The sequence below is a fragment of the Pteronotus mesoamericanus genome, unplaced genomic scaffold (genome assembly GCF_021234165.1).
Source record: "Pteronotus mesoamericanus isolate MK-2021 breed Mesoamerican mustached bat unplaced genomic scaffold, CSHL_Meso_final contig_25, whole genome shotgun sequence".
NCBI lineage: Eukaryota > Metazoa > Chordata > Mammalia > Chiroptera > Mormoopidae > Pteronotus > Pteronotus mesoamericanus.
The window spans coordinates 17876163-17900431 of NW_026555105.1; the positions used below are offsets into that span (position 1 = coordinate 17876163).

Genomic DNA, 24269 nt, shown 5'->3' on the forward strand with positions numbered 1-24269 from the left:
CAGGGGACTATAATCTAATAAAAGGGGAAGAAATGAGAGAATTAGAAAATCACTATTTTGCAACCACTAGCATAATAATCCAGGCAAGGATCAGTAAAGGATGCTAAAAACTATTGCGTGATTGGTAGTTGGGGAACAAGATATTCCTAGTCTCAAAAGCCAAAGGTTACTTATTAATTACAAAGGGGAGAGTGTACCATTTTCAGTAAAGATACCTGGCAGACACCATGTTAGTCAAGAGATCAAGCTTGGTATTATTAGTAATGGGACGAATTTACACTAGTTCCTCCTGATGTGAAGCGGTAGGAAAGACACACCATCAGCTATGTAGTATTCTTGCTAAAAAAGTTGAGCCCTGATCTAATCAGGAGAAAAACAGTCAACCAGACCCAGATGGATGGGCATTCAGTACAGTTGGCCCAGACTCTTAAAAACTGTGAATGTCATGAAAAGATGAGAGGATTTCTTTAGATTAAAAGACACTAAATAGACATGGCCGTCAAAAACAATGCATAATCTTTGATTGAATCCTGGATTGGGGGGACAAAGACTGTAGGGGACATTCTGGGGGCAACTGTAGACATTCGAAGGTAATATATCAACATTAGATTTCTTGGGTATGATGGTGTCATGGTTATTAGGAACATATCCTTGTTCTTTGGGAGATACACATGTACACACACACATACACACCACACACACACACACACACACACACACACACACACACACACACACACACACACACACACACACACACGCCTGAAAGCAGGTCTGGCTGTGGGCCGCTACAAAAGCCAATACTCAAGAGGCAGGAGCTGATGTAAAGGAAAGTGGTTTCTTTGCAGATGCTGGCCATTTGGAAGATGGGGGACTCATCTCCACCTCTCATTGGAGGCAGAGGTTTTTTATAAGGAGGGAGAGTGGAACAGAACAGAACAAAGAGATCAAGGAGGAGGTTGGAAAGTCCTCTACATGCAGACGAGCACAGTAAATTCCAATAAGGCAAGTGATGGTCTGGTGTGCATCATCCTGGTTTAGTCATCCTGGCTTCATGTCTTCCTGGCTCCATGGATGAAGGTGAGCAAATCTCTTAGAACTTGGATGCTTGAAGATTGGGGTCTGTATCTTTTGAAGTTAGTTCCTAGGACTCTTATACAAACATGCTGTTCATCTGTAGGCCACATATTAGAGTTAGCACTAACAGAAACAATGTTAAAAGAATGATGGGGTGGGTTATAATTGCCTATTACAATTTTCCACTGCTATATATATATTTATGAATATACATTTCACTGTTTACATATATATAAACTGTCTGGAGAAAAGTCCAATCATTGTTAATATAACGAGAATGGTTTGTGCAACATCAATGTAACCTGGCAGCCAAGGAGAGTGGACTGGCATGCACATGGGTGAGAAATGACAACTGTACTAATCAGTGGAGGCAGTAACAGCATGAATAAGTGTGTGTACTGTGTGGCCATCGAATTCAAAATGCCTGAGCAAGTAGAGCAATGAATCTGCATTAAATTTTGCATTAAGCTTGAACGTTTCATGGAAACTATTAGAAAGATTCAGAAGGCCGCAGCTATGGGCAACTGGTGATTGGCACCTTTATCGTAACAACGCGTCCGCTCATGCATCACATCTCGTGAAGAGTTTTTTGGCAAAACATCAAATCACTCAGGTGACTCAGCCCCCCTACAGCCCAGATTTGGTGCCCTGTGACCTCTGGCTTTCCCCAAAACTAAAATCACCTTTGAAAGGGAAGAGATTTCAGACCATCAATGAGGTTCAGGAAAATACAACAGGGCAGCTGATGGCTATTGGGAGAACTGTGTGAGGTCCCAAGATGCCTACTTGAAGGGGACTGAGGCATTATTGACTTAATGTACAATATTTCTTGTATCTTCTTCAATAAATGTCTCTTTTTCATAGTATATGGATGGATACTTTCTGGACAGACCAATACACACATACATATATGTATATTTATACATGCATATACATATATATACACAATATACACAGATATACATACAGAGTAAGTAAAGATAAAACAATATTAACAATCAGTGAGTCTAAGCAAAGGGTATATAAGTATTCACAGTGCTATTCTTTCAACTTTTCTGTGGCTTTGAAAATTTTCCACATAAAAGCTGAGGGAAAATAAGATAATGCAAATAAAGTGTTTGGCCAGTAGTAAATGCTCAAGAAGTTGGGTTTTAAACAACAGTAGGAAAGCTCCATGAGGGCAGGGACTTTTGTTTCTTTTATTTAGCCCTGTATCTTTAACACTTGCAACAGTGCCTTCCACATCAGATGATACTCAAACAAATATTTTTGAAACAAATCATTGAGAGGTTGTACATTAGAAATGTAATGTGAAAAAAATGTAATTGTACAAAATAACACAAGACATGATTACATGAGACAGTTGCTTCTATGGTCTGAATATAACTGCGCCAGTTGCTTTGATTAAAATGGCTTCTCTATGATAGAAAAAAATGATTTAAAAAATTTGTACCAGGTAATCCATCTGCCCAACTGAGATGAGTTTAGTAGCTCATTTATAAGAAGTAACATACTCTAATGGCAGCATGTTTGGTTAAGTCATTTGGGATTATTGTGAAAATAACTGTAGGAGCTTCGTTTTTTCTATTGCCGACCCAAATTGACATCACTGGCCTCTTATGCGAGGGGTGCTATGCCCTCTGGTGGTCAGAGACACTCATCTGATTTCTATGGAAAAGGTCAGCAGGACAGAGATGGAGTGGAAAGAGTGCCTTTACCTAGAGGTTTCTGGAAATCTATTTCCTTACTTGCTAGTCACATAGTGACCTTAATGAGTGAATTTGACATCATAATTTTTGACTCAGTGAATCACCAGCTTTGAGGAATGTCTAGGCCGGGCTGGACTGAGGAAGTTACTAATTTAGGAATGGAAAGTGATATCTCTAGCTGGGTCAGAGCTGAGGTGGGAAACCTTGTCCCCAGCATGACTGACACAGGAAACGTGGAGGGCCATATGAACTGTAAAATTTGTGAGGATCCTTTTTCCTCGCTGTGATAAGCTTCAGGATGAGCTCTGACGGAATCCCGGGGCTGTGACTGCCCAGAGAAGGCTGGATTCTGGCCAGACAGCCCGCCAATGCTCAGCTTTGTTTGTATCCCTTTCTTATATCTTTATTTCTAACATTAAAAGATCTTTTTTCCTGAGTTTAAAAATGATACAGGGCCTGTGTTAAAAATTATGAAAAATATTAATGATGTTAAAATCACCTGAAATCTATCCGCATCGGGCTAACCACAGTTGACATTTTTAGATGACTTTTCCTTTAGGTAATTCTATACATATAACCACATAGGATAAGAATGTCTAATTAGACATTAATAGGATCATAATATACTTATTCCTTTATAACTTGCTTTACTTTTCTTTCAAAAGTGTGTGGTGAGCATCTTTCTATATTATATCTATACATACAATTTAAGTTAAAAAATTTTAAAGTATTAAAGTTATATATACTTACAATAAAATGCAAATATGTAATAGAGTAAAAGTTAAGAAAATGGATCTGGCCAGGTAGCCCAGTTGGTTAGAATGTTGTTCCCGTATGCCAAGGTTACAGGTTTGATCCCTGGTCAGGGCACATATAGGAATCAACCAATAAATGCATAAATAAGTGGAACAACAAATTGATGTCTGTCTCTCTGTCTCCATCTCTCCCCGCACCCCCACTTTTCCCCTCTCTAAAATCAATTTTAAAAGGTTAGGAAAATGAACCTTTCCCCTCACTCCACATCCTGGTGTCTCCCATGAGATTTTTCACTTAACTGTGTCATGAACATCTTCCCATATCAGAGAGAGAGAGAGAGAGAGAGAGAGAGAGAGTGTGTGTGTGTGTGTGTGTGTATTCTATTGCTTTTAGTGACTGCATAGTATTCTACTCTATAGATGAACCATGGTTCATTTAACCAGTCACCTATTGATGGATATTTAGGTTGTTTTGAGTATATTGATATGTAAATACCTCACTGAATATTTCAGTAATACATCTTGTTATACTTGTTTAGCTATTGCTAAAACAAATTCCTAGAAGCACATAAAAGGATATGCATGTTTAACTTTATTTGAAATATTATTTAGTAAATAATGATATTTGATGGCTCAAGTATTCCATTATATTGGAATGCTAGAATTTATTTAAAATGATCCTATTTTACGGTCAAATTGTTTCTATTTTGCTATCACAAGTAATACAATAAGCATTTCTGCATGTAAATCATCACCAAATAGTATCATTAGGATAGATTTCTAAAAGAGTAATTATTGAGTAAAAAAGTTTGGATTTCTCTATGACAATTCATATTGCTAAAAAAATTGTTTTCTAGAAATGTATATCAATTAAGTTCTCACCATCAGTATTCCACTATTAGTAAAATTGAGGACGGGTATCTTTTTATACATTTACTGGCCATTTATTTTTCTCCTGTGAATGGCCTGTTTCCATCTACTTGTTTTTCTGTTGAGTTGTTTGGCTCTTCCTTGTAGTTTTGTAGAAGTTCACACATCTGTTTATTAATTCATCAAGCCAATCAACACATATTGATCACCTACTATGTGCCAAATACTATCTTAGGTGCTGGAGATAAATGCAGCAATGAAACAAAACAGACCAAAATTATACTCCAATCAGGGCAAGAGGTACAGAAAGTAAACAGCTATGTATCTGGTGGAGGCAGTGCTGTAAAACAAACAAAGCAGGTAATACAATGGAGAGTGTGAGGGGCGCTGTTTTATATGGATGGTCAGGGAAGGTCCCTCCTTGAACAGAAACCTGGAGTACATGAGGAGGTTAAGCCATTTAGAGAACTTCTTGGGGATGAGAACTTCAAGCAGAGGGCACAATAAGTTATTCAAAAATTCTGCATATTTACTCTTTCCCAGAATAGTACTTTTTTTTTATGGTTTATAGTGTCTTATACAGAAGTTTTTGTTGTTGTTGAGGTCAAACTTGTCAATCTTTTCCTATTCATGACTTTAGAGTTTTATGACAGAAAGGAATTTTCTACCTCCAAATCAAAAATATTTTCATAGATTCATTTCTACTATTTTTATAATTTGATTATCAGCTTTATTGAGTTATAGTTTACATAAAATTCACCCATTTTGAAAGTACAATCCAGTGATTTCTAGAGTTGCATAACATCACCACAATCCAGTTTTAGAACTATACTTCGATTTTTGTTATACATAGCCTTTAATATAGCTGAGATTTAGCTTTTGGTGTGAAGTTAAAGATATAACCTTTTTTTCTTTCCTAATTGATTTGACGTATCTCCCCAACTACATACTAAACTTTAAGTACACCTGGATCCATTCTGGTCTCTGTTCCAGGGCTCACAAAGAGACAGGGTTTTATTTGGCTCATGGAGTTTTCAGAACTGGGAAATTTCACATAAAAATTCATATTTTTTATTTTTCTGGAAAAATTAGGAGATCCAGCAACAATTCGATGGAAGCAATAGAGACCACTCATTTTATCTGGGCATGAGGGTGGAGACGATAATCCGTTTTCCTGGGACAGTCCCCATACATGCCTGCTGTCCCAGTGTAAATTAATACTGTCCTTTTATTCTTAAAATGTTCTGGTTTGGGCGATAAATAATGAGTCACAATCTCCATAATTCCTTATCGCATCATACCCAGCATTCTACTTTCATTTATAAGACCCCTACCAGGAAAGGAAAAGGGGAGGGGGCAACGCGGCCCTGCCACAGGACTTTGCCAAAAGAATGATCAGGTGGGCTTGGAGTAGAGGGAGCATACTATCAAGTGGGAATAAATTAGGACAAGTGTCCTCTGACAGAATATAGTATCTTAACCTACCAATCCCTTCCCATTATTTCGTTTAACTTGACAACAATTTACCTAGTTTCACAACTTACCCCATTATTGAGCGTTTGCGTATGGATTTGCTGTCTTCCAGTGTAACCTGCATTCCAGAGCAGGGATCTAGTTAGTCTGTTCTGTTTACCACTACTTCCAGTGACCTGTTCGGTGCTGGGGGCAGAGCAGGCTCCTAAGAACTACGTATTGACTGAAGAGGCACCCGGGAACTAGTTATTGAGTGAACTAACGAGGAAACTGACGCGCAAGCTGTCGAAGTCCACCGTGAGTCAAGGGCAAAGACGCAGGCAGGAATTAGACCGAGTGGCTTGGTTCCTGGTCTGAAGTCCAGGATCTTTTCCAGGCCAGTTAGCTGTAAACTAACCAAAAAGACAAGAAATGCAAGAGTACAAACTCAGGACTCGTCCTCGACCTGGCGGGGGAGCCTCGCCGAGACGTCGGACGCAGGATCCCAAAAAAGAACCAGTGCATGAAAAGATGAGGATCGTGCCTGCCCTGCCTGAGACCAAGACTACATTTCCCAGCAGCCCTTGCGGCCGCACGGTCTCTGCCACGCGGCTTGTGCTTCCGCCGACGGTCCGCTGGGGGCGCTGTGGCGACCCATCTGCCGCCCCGTAGAAATCTCCCCGGCCCTGGGGCCGCTTGCTTCCTGTTTGTCGGACGAGGAGACATGGCGGCGGCGCCGGCGGCTGCTGGGTCTGGGGCCGGCCGAGGGCGATGGGCGGCGGCAACGGTGGCGGCTTGGGGCGGATGGGGCGGCCGGCCGCGGCCTGCTAACATTCTGCTGCAGCTGCGGCAGGGCCAGCTGACCGGCCGGGGCCTGGTCCGAGCCGTGCAGGTACGAAGCCGGCCCAGAGGGGCGGGGCGGACCAGGCGGGAGCTGGCGGGGGGCCGGGGAAGAGGCCTTTCCGGGCCGCCGCAGTGTGGGCGCGACCCCCCTTGACCGACCGCGGGACCTCTCCGTGGGCTGCACAGACACTGTCAGCCACGGTGGGGTGGTGGGCAGCGGCCGTCTACAGGCCCCCGGTAAGGGGCCAAGCGGGGCTGGACTGCAGCGGGCATTAATGGCGTGTACGAGCCCTGGGCCCAGCTCCTGGATTCTGCCTTCCCTGCGCCACGTCTACACGTCTGGGGGACCCTGGGCGACTTTGCTTTAGTCTCTGCGTACTTCGAGTTTCTCCACTGTGACCTGGGCGGTGGGTCATCATTGCAGTCCCCAGACGGTTCTTAAGCTTATCATGTGTCATCCCCTCAGAGAGGCCTTGTGTTGACCCCCTCTCCCCGTAGGCCCCCATTGTTAGTCACAGCCCTGAATTTGTTTCGTTCACATTACTTTTTTAGTATGTAATTAAATATTTCTTTGTTGTCTACCCGTTTTTTCCTCCAGTATCTCACATTAGGCTATGCTACAACGGATGCAGGGGCTGTATCAGTTTTGCCCATGTAGAACGTCATGGTTAAGAGTGAGGATTCTGGAGTCAGGCTTGGATTCAAAGCCTGCTATCTCTTGCTTGGGCAAGTTACCTTCTGTGCCTTAGTTTCCCCATTTGTAAAATGTAGATAATAATTAGTAACCTATCTCTTAAGGCGTTGTGAGGGTCAAAGGAGACAATTGTGTAAAGCATTAAGTGCATTTCTGGTGCATAGTAAGGGCAGAAGGGTAATTAGTTAATATTAATGCTATATTTGGTATCTGGCAAGGCTCAATATATGACTGGTATATTTTTTTAATGGACGAGGCCATTGCTTTAGAGTAAAGCGGGGTAAGACCTAAACTCCTTTCTCCTTCCGTTCCCCCTCCATCTTCCCAGAACTTAAGTTGTCAGTACACCTGTAAAACATTAGCTTGATTTAAAGACTTTTTGCATAAACTTTTGAAGGATACACAAGAAAGTAATGGTGGTTGGTGGGAGTGTAGTGGCAATTGTGTAGATGGAGGAAAAAAAATGGAAGTGAGACTTCTCACAGTATAACTTTATATATGTATGTTGATCTTGACCATTTCAGTATTACTTATACTGAAATTAAAAGGACAGAATAAAATAAAGATGAGGTGATCTGTTTGGAGATTTGCTGATAAAAGAAGCAATTTTGGCTGAGCAGTATTTACCTGGACAGTGGGATAAGCATAGATGAGTAGTTTTTTCCCCACTTGCATTCTCTATCTGCCTTAAGAACATCCTGGAAATATTTGCTCTATCCTTTAAGCTAAAATACCTTACTGAGCTGGGTATTAGGGACAGGCAGAAAGGGAATCAACTCACCTTCACTGACCAGATACAGTACTTTGGCTGAAGCATTGTGCACGGTGTACACTGTTTTTATTTAATCCTCAGTCTTTTGAATTTGGTGTCAGCACTTGTCCCTTAAACCAGATGAGAAAGCTAAGGCACAAAGAAGGTAGAAAATTTGCTCCTAAACACCATCTTGATAATCCTCTGTGTCCTGAGGGCAGTAGGGAGCTGCACGAGTTATTTAGCATAATGAATGAAGCAACTTTGGACACTTAATGTTTTCAGTGTTGGATGACTTGGAATGGGAGGAGCCTGGAGAAGCTCACCAGATAGAAGGCTGCTGGAATATTGGTTTCGCTTGGCTATTGTGGTGACTGATAGTCGTATACAGGTGTAGGAGCTATTTCAGGGATTGGGATAGAGACACCTCCCCAGAATTACAGTGAGGATAAAGTAGGGACCTTTATCTTTCAAATGTGCCCTTTCTTGGTAACTTTGCTTTATTTTGTCTTCCTTGCCACACCTCTCACCTCCTCTCTCCCTCACATTGCAGAATAAATTAATTTCTCACAGGTATTTCTGTAGCACAATAAGCATGTCCGTTATGGCATGTGGTATACTGGGAAAGACCAGATTTCCAAAAAAAATTTGTAATTGTGCTTAAAAAAATATAATGTAAAATTTACCATCTTAACCTTTTGAAGTGTACAGTTCGGTAGTGTTAAGTATATTCACATTGTTGTGAAACAGATCTCCAGAATATTTTCATATTGCAAATCTGAAACTCCATACTCATTAAACTCCCCTCTCTGCCCCTTCCCCCAACCCCAGCCTCTGGTAACCACCATTTATTTGACTTTCTGTTTCTGTGAACTTGATTACTTTAGTTATCTCATATAAGTGGAATCATTCATTTAGAATGTCTTCAAGTTTCATCCACGTTGTAGCATATAACAGGAAATCCTTGGAAAAGACCAGATTGTCAGGATGGACCTGGATCAAACCCTAGTTCTGTCACTAGCTGAGTGACCTATGTTATGTTACTTAACCTCAGTTTCCTTATTTCTAAAATGGTGATAACATCTACTTCACAGTGTTGTTAGGAGGATTAAGTGAAATAATATGTATAAAATGCTTGGCAAGTGTGTGGCATGTAGTAGATACTCATTAAATAGTTGCTATCAGGTTGTAGCTATTAGACTGGGCTTTTTGAGGAACATTGTTTTATTCTTAGCATCCACAGAGGCTGAAACAGCGCCAGGCACTTGATGGATACTCAGATGTCATTAAATTGTTTGAACTGAAATACGTACTGTATATGAGGGCATAGTCTTCCTCCTACTCAGTCCTGTTCTGTCTGTATTCCCAAACAGTCCTGTGACTTTAAAGAATTCTGGAATCAGATTACCTCGGTTTGAGTCCCAAACTGATACATGCTTGATATATGTCTTTGGGCAAGTTGCTTAATTTCTTTATGTCTCAGTTTGTTCATTTGTAAAATAGGAATGATCATGGGGACTAACATCCTAAGGTTAGGAACAAGTGAGTTAATACATATAAAGCACCTAAAATAGTGTCTGAAACACAGTAATCATGCTATGAAGTTTAGTGAGTATTGTTTTCAGCAGACACTCTATATTCTGATGGATCTTAAATCTGTATTTCCATCCTGATTTTTCCCGTTTACTCCAAATGGGTATATCCAAATAGTTTCTCCAGTTAGATATTTAATGGGCATCTCAAACTTAATATGTCCAAAATACCTTATTGCTCTTCCACCAAACCTGGTCTTCCCCAAGTCCTGTCCGTATCCCTAAATGGAACTTAAGCCTGGAAAAAGGCCCCTGGCCACATTGCTTAGAATGGGCCTGTCCTACTTAGATTTTAGTGTGCCTTATTTCCATTTCCCTTTCAATTTGCTCTCTGTCCAGGTAATAAAATATGCTGGCATGATGCTTTAGCATCCACAGGGTCTGTTCATGCTTATCCTTAAAGCACATCAGATCTTAGAAATCTCTTGTTTAAAATCCTCTAGTGCTATCCCATTGTAGTTGGAATCAAATCCAGGTTTGTTACCGTGGACGTACAAGACCCTGCATGATCCATAGGAATTGACAGAAAGGGATACACTAGGTAAATCATAGACTCTAAGGCAGAGTAACTAATACAGGTCATACCCAGCACCCCTGGAGATACTCCTTCAGATACTCCAGGGTTAGGACATCCTTGTTCTGTTTTCTAAATGCCAGTCATTGTTTCCTTGATGATTATTAGCATTTTGAAATTCCTGTTTTCCTGAGTGTAACTTCATATTGTTTCCTCAGATAGACTCCTGCCATTAAAAAAAAATTTTCCATAGGTACTACTTGTTTTAACTTTATTCTAGTAAGCATTAGTATTTGTGATACCTTAGGGACTTACGTCAAATACAGTCTTCCCTTGCCTGTCAAGGGTAATTTGATACTGAAAAACCCCTGGATAGGGTAAATTCTCATAAATTAGAAATATAAATATTGCCCTGACTTGTGTGGTTCAGTTGGTTGGGTATCATCTTGCAAAGCAGAAAGGTTGCCAGTTTGATTCCCAATCAGGGCATGTGCCTGGGGTACAAGAGGCATCTGATAGATGTTTCTCTCACTCTCTTTCTCCTTCCCTTTCCTTCTCTAAAAATAAATAAATAAAATATTTAAAATACACATATATAAATATAGTTCATCTTAACAGGCAATTTTCATAATCACAGACCATAAAATTCACTTCTAATTATATTAAGCAAAACAAATTGTATTAAAGTTGACACAAGTATTCATGGTTCCTGTTTGTTATCATAACAGGAGCCTAACAGGATATTTAATCTTCATTAGTAATCCTTTATGATAGCCATTTCCTTGTACTTAATATATTTTGAGGTATTAGATATTTTAAACTTAGGACTTAACAAACAAGATACACATTGATGTATATGGAATTCAGCCTTTAATCCTTTAATTATTTAAAAAAGAAAGGTGCAGTGAAGACAAAATAGGTCAATGAAAACGGGCAATGTCATACTCACTAAACAGTTGATAGCCCAGACAGCATGATGTAAGAGATTATCACTGGTATAAACTGTTAAACCACAAGTACTACAAGAGAAAAACCCATATGACACCTGCCAACAATTTAAACTTTGAAGATGACTGGATGGTGGCTCTTTCATCACAGTACTCAGCTGTTAACAAGGAAAGCAAAATCCAAATGATTATTTTAAAATGAGAGTAAATGCCTTGTAAGACAGTATAGAAGTAGTAAAAGAAACTCCTTGTGAAGTTGAATCTCTGGAATATGATTGGGAGGATCTCTTGGTATCAGGAGCCTTATGACAAAAAACAGCAGTGCCCTGCCCCATTTTTCACCCCCAAGTTCCACCCTCCGGAGGCAACCACTCACTGTCCACAATGTATCTGTTTTTGTGTGTGTGTTTTGTTTTTGTTTTCCCCCAGAGAAGGATCCAGGAAAAAGGAGAGCCAGTATTTCTAAATAACATGCTTATAAGGCTATTTACTGACTTAAATTTCCTTTCCCCCTTCCCCTCCCCTCCTTGCACCTCCCCCAAGGACATGCTTATTGATAGAGAGGGGAAGGGAGGGAGAGAAACTTCGATGGGCTGCCCCAGTGCGCCTTACTGGGGACCAAAACTGCAACCCAGACATGTGCCCTGACCAGGAATTGAACTTGGCAATCTTTCGGTTTATGGTATGACACTCCAAACAACTGAGCCACACCAGCTAGGGCACTGATTCTTTAATTGTAGACATTATTATTTTCTTCCTCTTGTAGAAGATTAGAATTTAATTCACAGCCCCGTCTGTCACATGTTTTGAGTCCATCGTTCTTCTGTTGTAACTATACCACAGTTTTCGGTGTTGGTGTTAAGTATTTGCATTATTATAGAGATGATGATATGATTGTTTACAGAGCAGCCATATAGTATTCAACAATTACTTTTGTGTTGTATAATTTTTTTGGTTTTTTTTTTTAGTTAAAAGCCACCCTTTCCCCCATTTCTTAAATCAAGAATAAATATAAACAGTACAGTTCACCCTTTCTGGTGTATAGTTCTGCATATAAGTTTTGATAAATGCATAGTCACATGCCCACCACTACAGTTAGGATTAGAAAATTCCCTCATAGTAGTAAACCCTTTTCCCACCCCATCTTCTGGCATTTGCTCCTCTGTTTGTGTCCTATTCTTATGTCCTTTCACAGATTGTCATAGGAATGGAATCATTCCCATACCCAGATGTAGCCTTTGAGCCTGGCTTTTAAAATTAGAATAATCATCTTTTTAAATTTGTTTTGCCTTTTGTGTCCTCACAGTTTATTTCTTAGTTCTAAAACTTTTTTTAAAAAAGAAATCCTTAGAACTTTCTATGTTTCTGTTCTAGTTTGAATTACTCGCTGGGATCTGAACAGCGGAATTCTTGGGATTTCCTGTCACCAAATTCAGAGCATTTTATTTTTCTCATGTTTTAGATCCTATTTCCTGAATCCTGTCTTCCTTTTTCTTGGGGAATACATTTTCTACTGGCCTCCTCAGAAAGAATATATGGGAAGTAACTTTTTTTAGAAGTTTGTATATCTGAAAAGATCTTTTATTCTTACACTTGCATATTTAGTTTAGTTGGGTATAGATTCTAGATTGGGAGTTATTTTCCCTTAAATTTTTAGTGGTGGAGAGGGTCACTTCCTGTTAGAGATGCAGCACAGAAAACTATTGAAAAGTTCAAACAACGGGCTGTCTTAGTGGCTGAAGTGCCTCTGTGCCAGAATATTTCCCAGTCTGTACTGGAGATACTCTGGCTCAAAGCTATCCACTGTGCCTTCCTGATCCTGGAGTTCCCCTTTCTGATTCTCTTCAGCAGAATAAGGAAGTACTTTTTTTCTAAGTTTGCTGAGAGATTTTTAAAATCATGTAAGGATAGACATCCAGTCAAGACAAAGGCGTAGATAAACATGCTTCACCTCCTCATACAACTACTGCAACAATTACAACTAGACTACAAAATAGATATTACCCAGACTTGTCAGAAAACTGAGCTGTATGGAAATCCAACAACCAAGGATTTAAAGAAGGCACATTCCTCCAGACGAGTAGGAAGGGCAGAAATGCAGACGGCCATCGAGCCATGGAGACGCAGAGTGGTGCAGAGAGGTGTGGAGATGCAGAGTAGGTGGTCCCACATCCACGTGTGGTGAATAAAAATCTGCGGGGTACCTCAGGAACAAGGGATCCCAGCCCAGACCACCCAACCCAGGGTTCCAGTACCAGGAAGATAAGTCCCCCTAACTTCTGGCTATAAAAACCAGTGGGGATTGGCAGGGGTGGAAGAAACTGCAAGATTTTCTGGAGACTCCTCTTAAAGGGCTTGCAGCAGTTTAAGGACGTATGCAGACCCACACCCTCTGGGCTTCAATACCAGGGCAACAGCTGGAGGGCATACAGGAAGAAATTGAAGTGACCAGCAACAGTGCAAGTGGCAGGAGACAGCTTCCTCCTGGACAAAACTCCAGAGGCCAGGCGAAAACATTGTCTCCTCTGCAAGCCCTCCCCCACACGGAGCCACTGAGTGGTGACATGGGTTGTCCCACCCTGGCGATGACCGGGGCTCCACCCTATGTAACTTAAGGGTGCACTTTTCTACAATAGGCTATGCTACTAAGACAGAGTCAAAGCAGCTTTATGTACTAAATAGAAACAAACACAGGGATGCTGCCAAATTGAGGAGACAAAGAAATACGGCTCAAATGAAAGAACAGAACAAAACTCCAGAAAAAGAACTAAGTGAAATGGAGACAAGCAGCCTATCAGATGGGGAGTTCAAAACACTGGTTATCAGGATACCTGACTCATTGGGTACTTCAACAACATAAAGAAGACCCAGACAGAAATGAAGTTTATATTACGTGAAGTAAAAATCTACAGGGAACCAATATTGGAGGGGATTAAGCCGAGAATCAAATCAACGTTTTGGAACATAAGGAAGAAAAAAGCATTTAATCAGAAGAGCAAGAAGAAAAAAAGAATTCAAGAGAACAAGGATAGGCTAAGGAGTCTCGGGGACATCTTCAAACGTACCAACATCCAAACTATAGGGGTGCCAGAGGAGAAGAGGAAGAGCAAGAAATTGAAAATGTATTTGAAAAAATAATTAAAGAAACCTTACCTAATTTGGTGAAGGAAATATTTAAGTCCGGGAAGCACAGAGGGCCCCAAGTAAGTTGGACCCAAAGAGGACCACACCAAGACACATCATAATTAAAATGCCAAATGTTAAAGAGAGACACTCAAAAGCAGCAAAGAAAAAGCAGATGGTTACCTACAAAGTTCCCATAAGACTGTCGGCTGATTTCTCAAGAAACTGCAGGCTAGACTGGCAAGAAGTATTCAAAGTGATGGAAAGCAGAGACCTACAACTAAGATTACTCTGTCCAGTAAAGCTATCATTTAGTATTGAAGGGCAGATAAAGTGCTTCCCAGAGAAGATAAAACTAAAAGAGTTCATCATCACCAAGCCATTATTATATGAAAGTTAAAGGGAATTACATGAGAAAAAATAGAAACTATGAAAATTAAAATGACAGTAAATTCATAACTATCTACATTTGAATCTAAACAAACTAAGCAAACAAGCAGAAAAGGAACAGAATCATAGGTATGGGATCATTTGGAGGGTTATCATCTTGGGGGAGGGAGGGGGAGAATGGGGGAAATGGTGCAGGGATTAAGAAGCGTAATTGGTAGATACAAAATAGACAGAGGGATGTTAAGAACAGTAAGGGAAATGGAGTAGCCAAAGAGCTTACTAAGAGACGGGGGATTGTTGGAGGGAATGAGGGTACTGGTCAGAGCAGGGCAAAAGGGAAATTGGGACAACTGTAATAGCATAATCAATAAAAAATATATTTAAAAAATTTTAATGGTGTTATCCTATTGTATTTAAGCACCCAGTGTAACTTTGGGAGAGTCTGTTCCAGTTCCCAGTCCTTTGTAAATTATTTATTTCCCCACCCCTCAGCTCCTGGAAGCTTTTTAGGATCAATCTCAATCTCTCTCTCTCTCTCTCCCCCCCCCTTCCTCTTCCTCTTCCTCTCTTCCCTCCCCCTCACACCCCGGCTTCCCCCTGCCCCCTCCTCTCCCCTACAGCCCTCTCTCCCCTGTGTTCTGCAAGTTAGCTATCACACACAGTGATGAAAGTCTTTATTCACTGTGCCAAATGCACAGTGTAGATACACAATAAAATATATAACAACTATAAAATGTCATGCCTATCACCTGACATGAACCCCCTCTGCAGAATGATTGCACTGAATGTTCTCTAAGAGTCTTCCTTTTTTTAAAAGACTTTTTGTCTCCTGTGAAGTTTTACTGTCATTGCTTTGGAGAGCTTTGTGGAATAGGTGAGACTTTGAGATGGTTCTGAAGGATAAGTGGAATTGGAACAGAGTGGCAGAGAGATTTCTGGCTCTAAGACCACCACTGAGAAAGTCCTCATAACTGACCATTAGGAGACTGGGGAAAGTGAAATGCTTGTGTGGGAGATAGGTGAGAGATAAGTTCAGATAGACTGGGAATAGGGCAGGGAAGGTACTTAACATTTATTGAGCATCCACAGTGTGCCACTGCAGACTTAAAAAAAAAATAGTGTTAAATATTTGACCTATAAAAAACAATCGTAATAACAATATCACAATAACCATGTACCAATCGCCAAACTTAAGACGTTACTAATACAGTAAATGCCCATTTCGTGTCATTCCCTCCCCACTAGAGGTACTATGCATTTTGAATAAATTACATATGCATATGTACAAAAGGGTTACAGAGAAAAAAGTAAGTCTCCTTTGCAAAAAGGCTGCTACTGCGTCTACTAGCACCTTCCAATTCTATTCCCAGAGGCAACTATGGCTATTGAGTTCTTGCGTGGCCTCCGTGTGGCCTCTAGAGACGTCCTAAACTTAGAAAAGGAAATGTGTGTATGTTTTTTTCCTTACACAGGTTATTATTGTACTGCATACATTGTGCATCTGGCTTTTTAAAACTTAAAATGTATCTTAGAGATCCTTGCATAATCAGTACATACAGATTATTTTGTTTCAAGCAGTTAAAATACTTTCTGTTGAAATAAACAAATAAAAATGCACAAAGATAAATATAGAACTCAGTGGACAATAACAAAGTCATCGACTATATAGCAACCACCACATCACCTCTCGTACCACCTGTCAACCACTCTCCCTCCACTCCAAATGAAATTACTAGCTTCTAACTGCATTCAGTTGTGCAAGTTTTTATTATGCTTCATATAAATAAAATCAGGCAATATGTATCAAGTTGGCCTTCTTTCAGTCAACACTGTTAGGATCATCCATGATGATAGTGAAGCTGTAGTTCATTTTCTGTATCAACAAACCAATTTATTCTACTTTTGATGAGTATTTGGGAGTTTTCCAGTTTGGGGTTATTATAAATTATGCTTACAAGAACATTCCTGTATCTGTCTCTTGATGTGTATATGCACAATTTCTGTTGCATATATACTTAGAATCACCAGGTTATAGGGTACAGGTTCAGCATCAGTAGTCACATTACAAAACAATTTCCCTAGTGTTTGTACTAATTTACACTCCCACCAGCAATGTATGAATTCCTGTTCCATGTTCTTGCTAATCCGTGGTGTTGCCAGTCTTTTAACTTGAACCATTTTCATGTTTGTGCAATGGTCTCGTGATCTTAATTTGTGTTTCCCTAATGGCTAATGACGATAAGCACCTTTGCAGACATTTATTGGGCATTTGGATACCGTTTGGTGGATTGCCTATGTAAATCTTTTGCACATTTTTTTTATTAATGAGATTTTTTCATTTTTTTATAGTTTTGCAGATATTTTCTCTCATTTGGTGGCTTGCATTTTCAGTCTCCATAAAGATCTTTTGATGAACAGAAGTACTTAATTTTAGTACAACTAATGGTATTGCTGTTTTCCTTATGTTAGTGCATTTTGTATGGTTTATAAAAACCTTTGCCTGGTTTGAGGTCATGGAGATACTCTGTTTATCTTTTAGAAGCATTATTGTTTCATCTTTTATATTTAAATATACACTCTACTTGGAATTGATTTTGGCATGTGGTATGAGCTTTTCCATATAGATATGCAGTTTGACCTAATGTTACTTATTGAAAAGTCTCTTTTATTCCTCCCCCCCTTACTTTTTATTCCCACCTCTGTCTGTTTTATGTCTTTCTGATCCTCTGGTGAGTCTATCCTTGTACTGATACATTGTCTTATTTTCTGTAACTTTATATGTGTTGATTCTGTCTATAGAATATTAAATAGGAGTGGCTTCTCCTTAATTATCTTCAAGATTCCTTGGTTCTTCTTGGCCCTTTGCCATTTCCATACACATTTTAGAATAAGCCTGTACAGTTTTACAACAAAATTTTGATTGAGATTGCATTCGATCTATTGAATGCAATGTGTTTATTCTTTCTTCCGCTCTTCTCTACCCCTCTCCCTATTCCTCTTCTCTTTTTCTTTGGTTTGGTCTTCCTTAATTTCTCTTGATTTTTTTTTTATAGTGTTCTATGTAGTGATCTTGCCTAACTTTTGTTCGATTTATTCCTTAGCATTTGACATTTTCTGATGGTATTGTAAATAATGTTTTAAAATTGCGTTTTCTAACTGTAGCTGTAATTAAAAAAAGGTGGATTTTTATATTGGTCCTATATTAATACATTACCTTTAGATTCTTTTGGATTACGTATATGTACAATAATCTGTGAAATCTTTGGTTTCTTTTTCTTGCCTAACTGTGCTTCTTATGCTGTGAATTGAAATGGTATGTCCCTGAATTGAGAGGGAAAGCCTCAAGTGTTTCACCATTAAGTATGATGTTTGCTGAAGGTTTTCTGTAGATACTATTAGCTCACTTGTTTTCTGAGTTTATGAGTTTATTATGAATAAATGTTGAATTTTATTAAAATGCTTTTCTGTATCAATTGAAATGTTCATATAATTGCTCTCCTTTGTTATTAATGTGATGAGTTACACTGAGTAAAATTGTCAAATATTAAACCAAATTTGAATTTCTGATACAAGTTTTCAACCTTTTTATAGATTGCTAAATTTGACCCACAAAGTTTTTATTAGGATTTTTTTCTATGTTCATGAGTAAGAGTGGTCTATAATTTTCCTTTCAACAGGTTTTATCATCAGGTTTATGCTGGCCACTAGTCATGGCTTTAGTTGTACCCCACAACTTTTGAGATGTAGTATTGTTCACTTTCATTCATTTCAGAATATTTTCAATTTTCATCTTGGATTTCTTCTTTGTCCCATGTACTTTTTCAAACTGTATTTAATTTCTAAACTTTGGGTTTTATAGTTACCTTTCTGTTACAGACTTTAGGTTAATTGCACTGCAAAGAACATAGTCTGTATTTTGATTCTTTTAAGTATGTTGATATTTCCTTTATGGCTTAGCAACTGGTAATTTTGTAAATGTTCTCTGGGTACTTGCAAATAATGTGTAGAGAGCAGTTATTAGGTATAGTGCTGTAGATTGTCAGTTTTGTTTATCTTCAATATCCTTACAAATTTTGTATCTATATATATTAACTTCTGAGAGAAATTATGATTGTGAATTTGCCTCTTTTTTTTTTTTTTTTAGCTCTGTCAGTTTTTGCTCTGTGTTAAAGCTGTGTACTAGGTATATTGAAATTTAGAACTGTTACATTGTCCTGGTTGACCTTTGTATCCTTACAAAGTATCTCTATCTCTGGTAATACTTTTTACTTTAAATCTCTTATACTGATTTTAAAACACTCACACTACCTTATTTTTGGTTTGTGTTTGCATTGTGTATCATTTCCCATTCTTTTACTCTGAGCTTTTAGTACATTTACATTTAATGTAATAACTGATGCTTTGGGATTTAAATATATATACTTAATACAGTATTTACTTTTAAGTGTCCCACCTGTTTTCTCTTCTTCTCTCTTTCTTAAATGTTGCTTTTTTAAAAACAGCTTTATGGAAGTATAACTTATATACCATAAAGTTTACCCATTGTAAATATATGCTTTAAGGCTTTTCAGCAAAATTATAGAGTTAGGCAAATATCACCACAATTATTTTAGAACATTTCCAATACTCTAAAAAGTTTCCTTATGCTCATAATTTAGTATTTTTAAATCTTTTTTTCCCATTACAATAGACATAAATTATATTAGTTTCAGATGTACACTCCAGTGATTAGATATTACATAACTTACTAAGTGGTCATGCCCATAAATTTCGCACCCACCTGACACCATACATAGTTATTATTAGACTATTGTTGACTGTATTCCTTATGCTGTACTTTACATTCCATGACTATTTTGTAACTCACTTCACCTTTTTCACCCATTCCCCCAAACACCCCTTCCATCTGGCAGTCATCAAAATGTTCTCTGTATCTATGAGTCTGTTTCTGTTCTGCTTGTTCGTTTATTTTGTTTTTCAGATTCAGTTGTTGATACATAGGTATGTATTGCCATTTTATTGTTCATATTTTTAATCTTTTTTTTTCTTCCTTTTCTTAAAGATGACCCTTTATTTAACACTTCATATAACACAGGTTTGGTGGTAATCAATTCCTTAAGCTTTTTCTTCTCTGGGAAGGTCTTTATCTGCCCTTAAATTCTAAATGACAGCTTTGCTGGGTGGAGTAATCTTATTGTAGGGCCTTGCTTTGTATCACTTTAGGTATTTCTTGCCAGTCCCTTCTGGCCTTCAAAGTTTCTGTTGAGAAATCAGCTTGCAGTCTTATGGGAGCTCCCTTGTAAGTAACTAACTGCTTTTTTCTCTTGCTTTTAAGATTCCTTGTCCTTAACCGTTTGCATTTTAATTATGATGTGTTCTGGTGTAGGCCTCTTTGGGTTCATCTTATTTGGAACTCTGTGCTTCCTGGACTTGTATGTCTATTTCCCTCACTAAGGGAAGTTTTGTCATTTTTTCAAATAGATTTTCAATTTCTTGCTGTCTCCACCTTCCCCCAACCCCACGATGTGAATGTTGATATGCTTGAAGCTGTCCCAGAGGCTTCTTATACTATCCTCATTTTTTAATTCTTTTTTTGTTTTTACTGTTCTGATTGGGTGTTTTCTGCTTCCTTATCTTCCAAATCTCTGATTTGATCCTCTGCTTCATCTACTGTACTGTTGATTCCCTGTAATATATTCTTCATTTCAGTTAGTGTATTCTTCATTTGTGACTTAACTCTTCTTTGTTTTCTATCCTTGTTTTATGTTTCCTGTTTGTTTGTTGAAGATATAACAGCTTTATTGGGATATAATTCACATTCTGTACAAGTCAGCCATCTAAAGTGTACAGGTCAGTGTTTTTTACTGTGTATGTGAGTTATGCAGCTATCACCACAATCAGTTTTATTTAGGACGTTTCATCACCCTTAAAGGAACACCATATCCAGATAGTAATCACTCCTCAATACCCCCCACCATCACCTTCTTTCAGCCCTAGACAGCCACTAGTCTACCTTCTGTCTTTATGGATTTACCTGTTCTGGGCATTTCATATTGGTGGAATCAATCAATAAATGGCTTTTTGTGGCTGACTTCTTTTACTTTGCCCAGTGTTCTCAAGATTTGTCCATGTTGTAGCAATTACTAGTACTTCATTCCTTGTTACTGCCAAATAATATACCATTATTTGTGTGTATTATAATTTTTTTATTCGTTCATCAGTTGGTAGACTTGTGTTTTTCTTTTTCACTTCTGTGTTATTATGAATAATGCTGCTCTGAATATTTTTGTACAGGTTTTTGCATGGACATCTGTTTTCATTTCTTTTGGCTCTCTACATAGCGGCAAGATTGCTGGGTCATGTGGTAATTATTTAACTTTTGGGGAAACTGCCAAACCCTTTTTCCAATGTGGCTATACCATTTTACCTTCCCACCAGTAATCTATGAGGGTTCCAATTTCTCTGCACTCTCACTGACACTTGCTACTATCTGTCCTTTTAATTATAGCAATCCTAGTAGTAAAAAGTGATATCTCACTTTGGATTTGATTTGCATTTTCCTGATGACTAATGATGTTGAGCACCTTTTCTTGTACTTATTGGCTCTCTGTTTATTTACTTTAAGAAAGTGTAAATTCAGAGATTTTCCATTCTTAAAATTATTAACCCAGTATCTTTAGTAGATACAGGTTCATCAGTATAGCTATTTCTCTTCACGTTAATTTTGATCGTTTGCATCTTCAAGAGATAGTCTGTTTAAGAGGTAGGTGATTTTCAACCCAGTGTGCTACAAGAATTTATAAACCTTGCAATACTTAATTATTTAGTCAGGGACACTGACCTCTTTTCCCTTAGATTTTCAAATTAAAAAATGACATAGCCAACACAATAATAGCTGTCCAGTGTAAATGAATCAAAATTATAGCTATTTTTTGTCAGATACGCAAAATATATAGTATTTTGGTGTGCTACAGAATTTTAGTAATTAGTTTATGTGTGCCATGAGGTGAAAAAGGTTGAAAGTCAGTGATCTAGGTAATCAAATTTGTGGGCATAGTTACTCATAATATCCCTTATTATCCTTTTATGTCCAAGGTGTTTGTATTGATGAGCCATCTTATATTTCCTTTTTTAAAAAAATTATGGTAGCTGAGGGGTTGCAGGTTTGATTCCTGGGGGACATATGCCTAGGTTGCAGGTTAGGTCCCCCACTGGGGTATGTGCAGGAGGCAGTGATCAATGTTTCTCACATCGGTGTTTCTCTCCTCTTTCTCCCTTCCTTCCGCTCTCTTTGGAATCAACAAAATAAATAAAATTTGTTTTTTTAATTTTGGTAGCCTGAGCTGGTGTGGGTCAGTGGGTTGGAGCGTCATCCTATAAACAAAAGTTTGTAGTTTCCATTCCCAGTCAGGACACATACCTAGGTTGCAGGTTTGATCCCTGGTCTGGGAGCATACAGTCAGGCATGTATGGAGGGGGAGTCGGGGTGGAAACCAAACGATGCTTCTCTTTCACATCGATGTTTCTCTCTCCCTTCCTCTCTCGCTAAAAGCCATGAAAAAATGTCCTCGGGGAGGATAAAATAAATAAGTAAAAAAATAAATACAAAACTGCGGTAACATAAGTTTACCATCTGGCTTCTTTCAAGACTTGTCTCTCTGATTTTCTCTGGTTTTGATACGATATGTGTAGGTGTAACTATTTATCCTGCTTGGTGTTTACTGAATTTTCTGGGTCTGTGGTTTGGTGTCATTAATTTTAGAAAATTCTCAGCCTTTTTTTTTTTTTGCTCAGAAAGTGTCAGTTTTATTTATCAGAATCTTCTGTGTTTGCCAGCTCATAGCATCGCCGCACATGTCCATAGAAACATTAGAAGTGCCCGCAACAGGATTCTTTCCTTGATCAAAATTCCACCCAAATTAAAACCAGGGGTACAGTTTTCTTTCAACTAAAATTTACCTCGTAACTGTGTTGTCCAGATGTACAATGTTTTTGACAATTTGTTTATGGATTGTACACAAGTAGTGCTTTGGAAAACAGAGAAGCTGTTGTTTTGGCAGTTGACTCTTAATGCACTTGGAATAGTTGTTTGTGGGACCTTTACTGGAAATCTGAACATTTGACTGCCTTGGATGAAAAAGGCTGAAATTCACTGATCTAGGTAGTCAAATTTGTGGGCATAGAGTTATTCATAAAATTCCTTATCATCACTTTAATGCCCAAATGATGACCCCTCTTATGGGTGGCTTTGTTTGGTTCTTTGCCGGTCAGTATCTCCTAAACCCTCAAAATGTTTTACACAACTTAATTTCCTCTCACGTCCTATTAAGACACAGCTCTGGTTCAGGGAGTATTTTGGCATTTCAACTATATAATCCAAGAATGGCATGTCCAAGTGAATTAGTTAGGATTCTGGGCATTGTTCTGGATATCAGTGATTTTCTTGCAGAAGAAAGGAGAAGAGAATGCATGTTTTCCCACTGTTTTCTCCCTGCTGGTGAGTTTGGGCACTGCACTGTAAGTCATTTACAGTCATCTTGTTTTTTTTCTAAAGATGAAATTATATCTGAAGAGAACAATTCAGCATTGTACAGAGTCATCTCCCTAAGTGAAAAGTTTTTCTTCCATTTAAGATCTATTATCTGAAGAGAAGATAATTAAATTACCATTGGCTCCATATCACTTTATCTTTTCCTAAATTTCTGTTGATTTTTTTACATCAATAACAACAAGGAAACAATTTTTACATGTAGAAGTGGTCATTATTTCAGTGTAGAAGAGAAAACTCCAGCATACTTTTGAATGGGAATAGCAGCAGTTACTATGATTCCTTGGCTTTCAAAAGATACTATGTTAGAGATTATCACAGCAAATCTATAGTAAACCTTTAAATCCAGAAAAGACAACCCCAAGATAGCACATGGTTTTCACATGGAGATTTGGTGAGATAAAGCCATGTACTTGATTTTGGAGGTCAAAAGTTCTTATTCTGTAATGAATCTCACATAAAACACAGTAAAACTCAGCCATTTTTATTTCAAGTATTTCTGGTTTTCTTCTGGTATTCCAATTACACAATTACACATACATTATAGTCTTTATAAATGTCTCACAGTTCTTAGATATTGTGTTCTGGGTTTTTTTTATGTGTGTCGCGGGAGGGTTCATTTTTTTTTCTCTCTCTCTATTTCAGTTTGGGAAGTTTTTATTGACATATCTTCAGGATCAATGATTCTTTCCTTGGCCACATCCAGTCTACTGATGAGCCTATGAAAGGCAGTCTTCATTTCTCACGGTTTTTTATTTTTAGTTTTTAACCCATTGTTTGGGTTTTTTAAAAATTTATTGATTTTTAGAGAGAGGAAAGGTAAGAGAGAGAGGGGCATTGATTTGTTGTTCCACTTATTTATGCATTCATTGGTTGATTCTTATATGTGTGCCCTGACTAGGGGTCAAACTCACAGCCTTGGCATATTGGGACAATGCTTCAACAAACTGAGCTACCCAGCCAAGGCCCGTTGTTTATGTTTTAACTTACTTATTTGGCTTTAT

General features: G+C 38.4%; 1 protein-coding gene across 2 annotated transcripts in view; it reads left to right on the forward strand.

Annotated features, from left to right (window-relative positions):
* Positions 1 to 6557: 6557 nt before the first annotated feature.
* Positions 6558 to 24269, forward strand: part of TRPC4AP (transient receptor potential cation channel subfamily C member 4 associated protein) — a 74391-nt gene continuing 56679 nt past the window's right edge. For both annotated transcript variants that reach the window (XM_054573847.1, XM_054573848.1), the window contains exon 1: positions 6558 to 6755. In XM_054573847.1, coding sequence (XP_054429822.1) covers positions 6588 to 6755 — 168 coding nt within the window. In that variant the 5' untranslated portion in view covers positions 6558 to 6587. The remainder of the gene's footprint in view (positions 6756 to 24269) is intronic.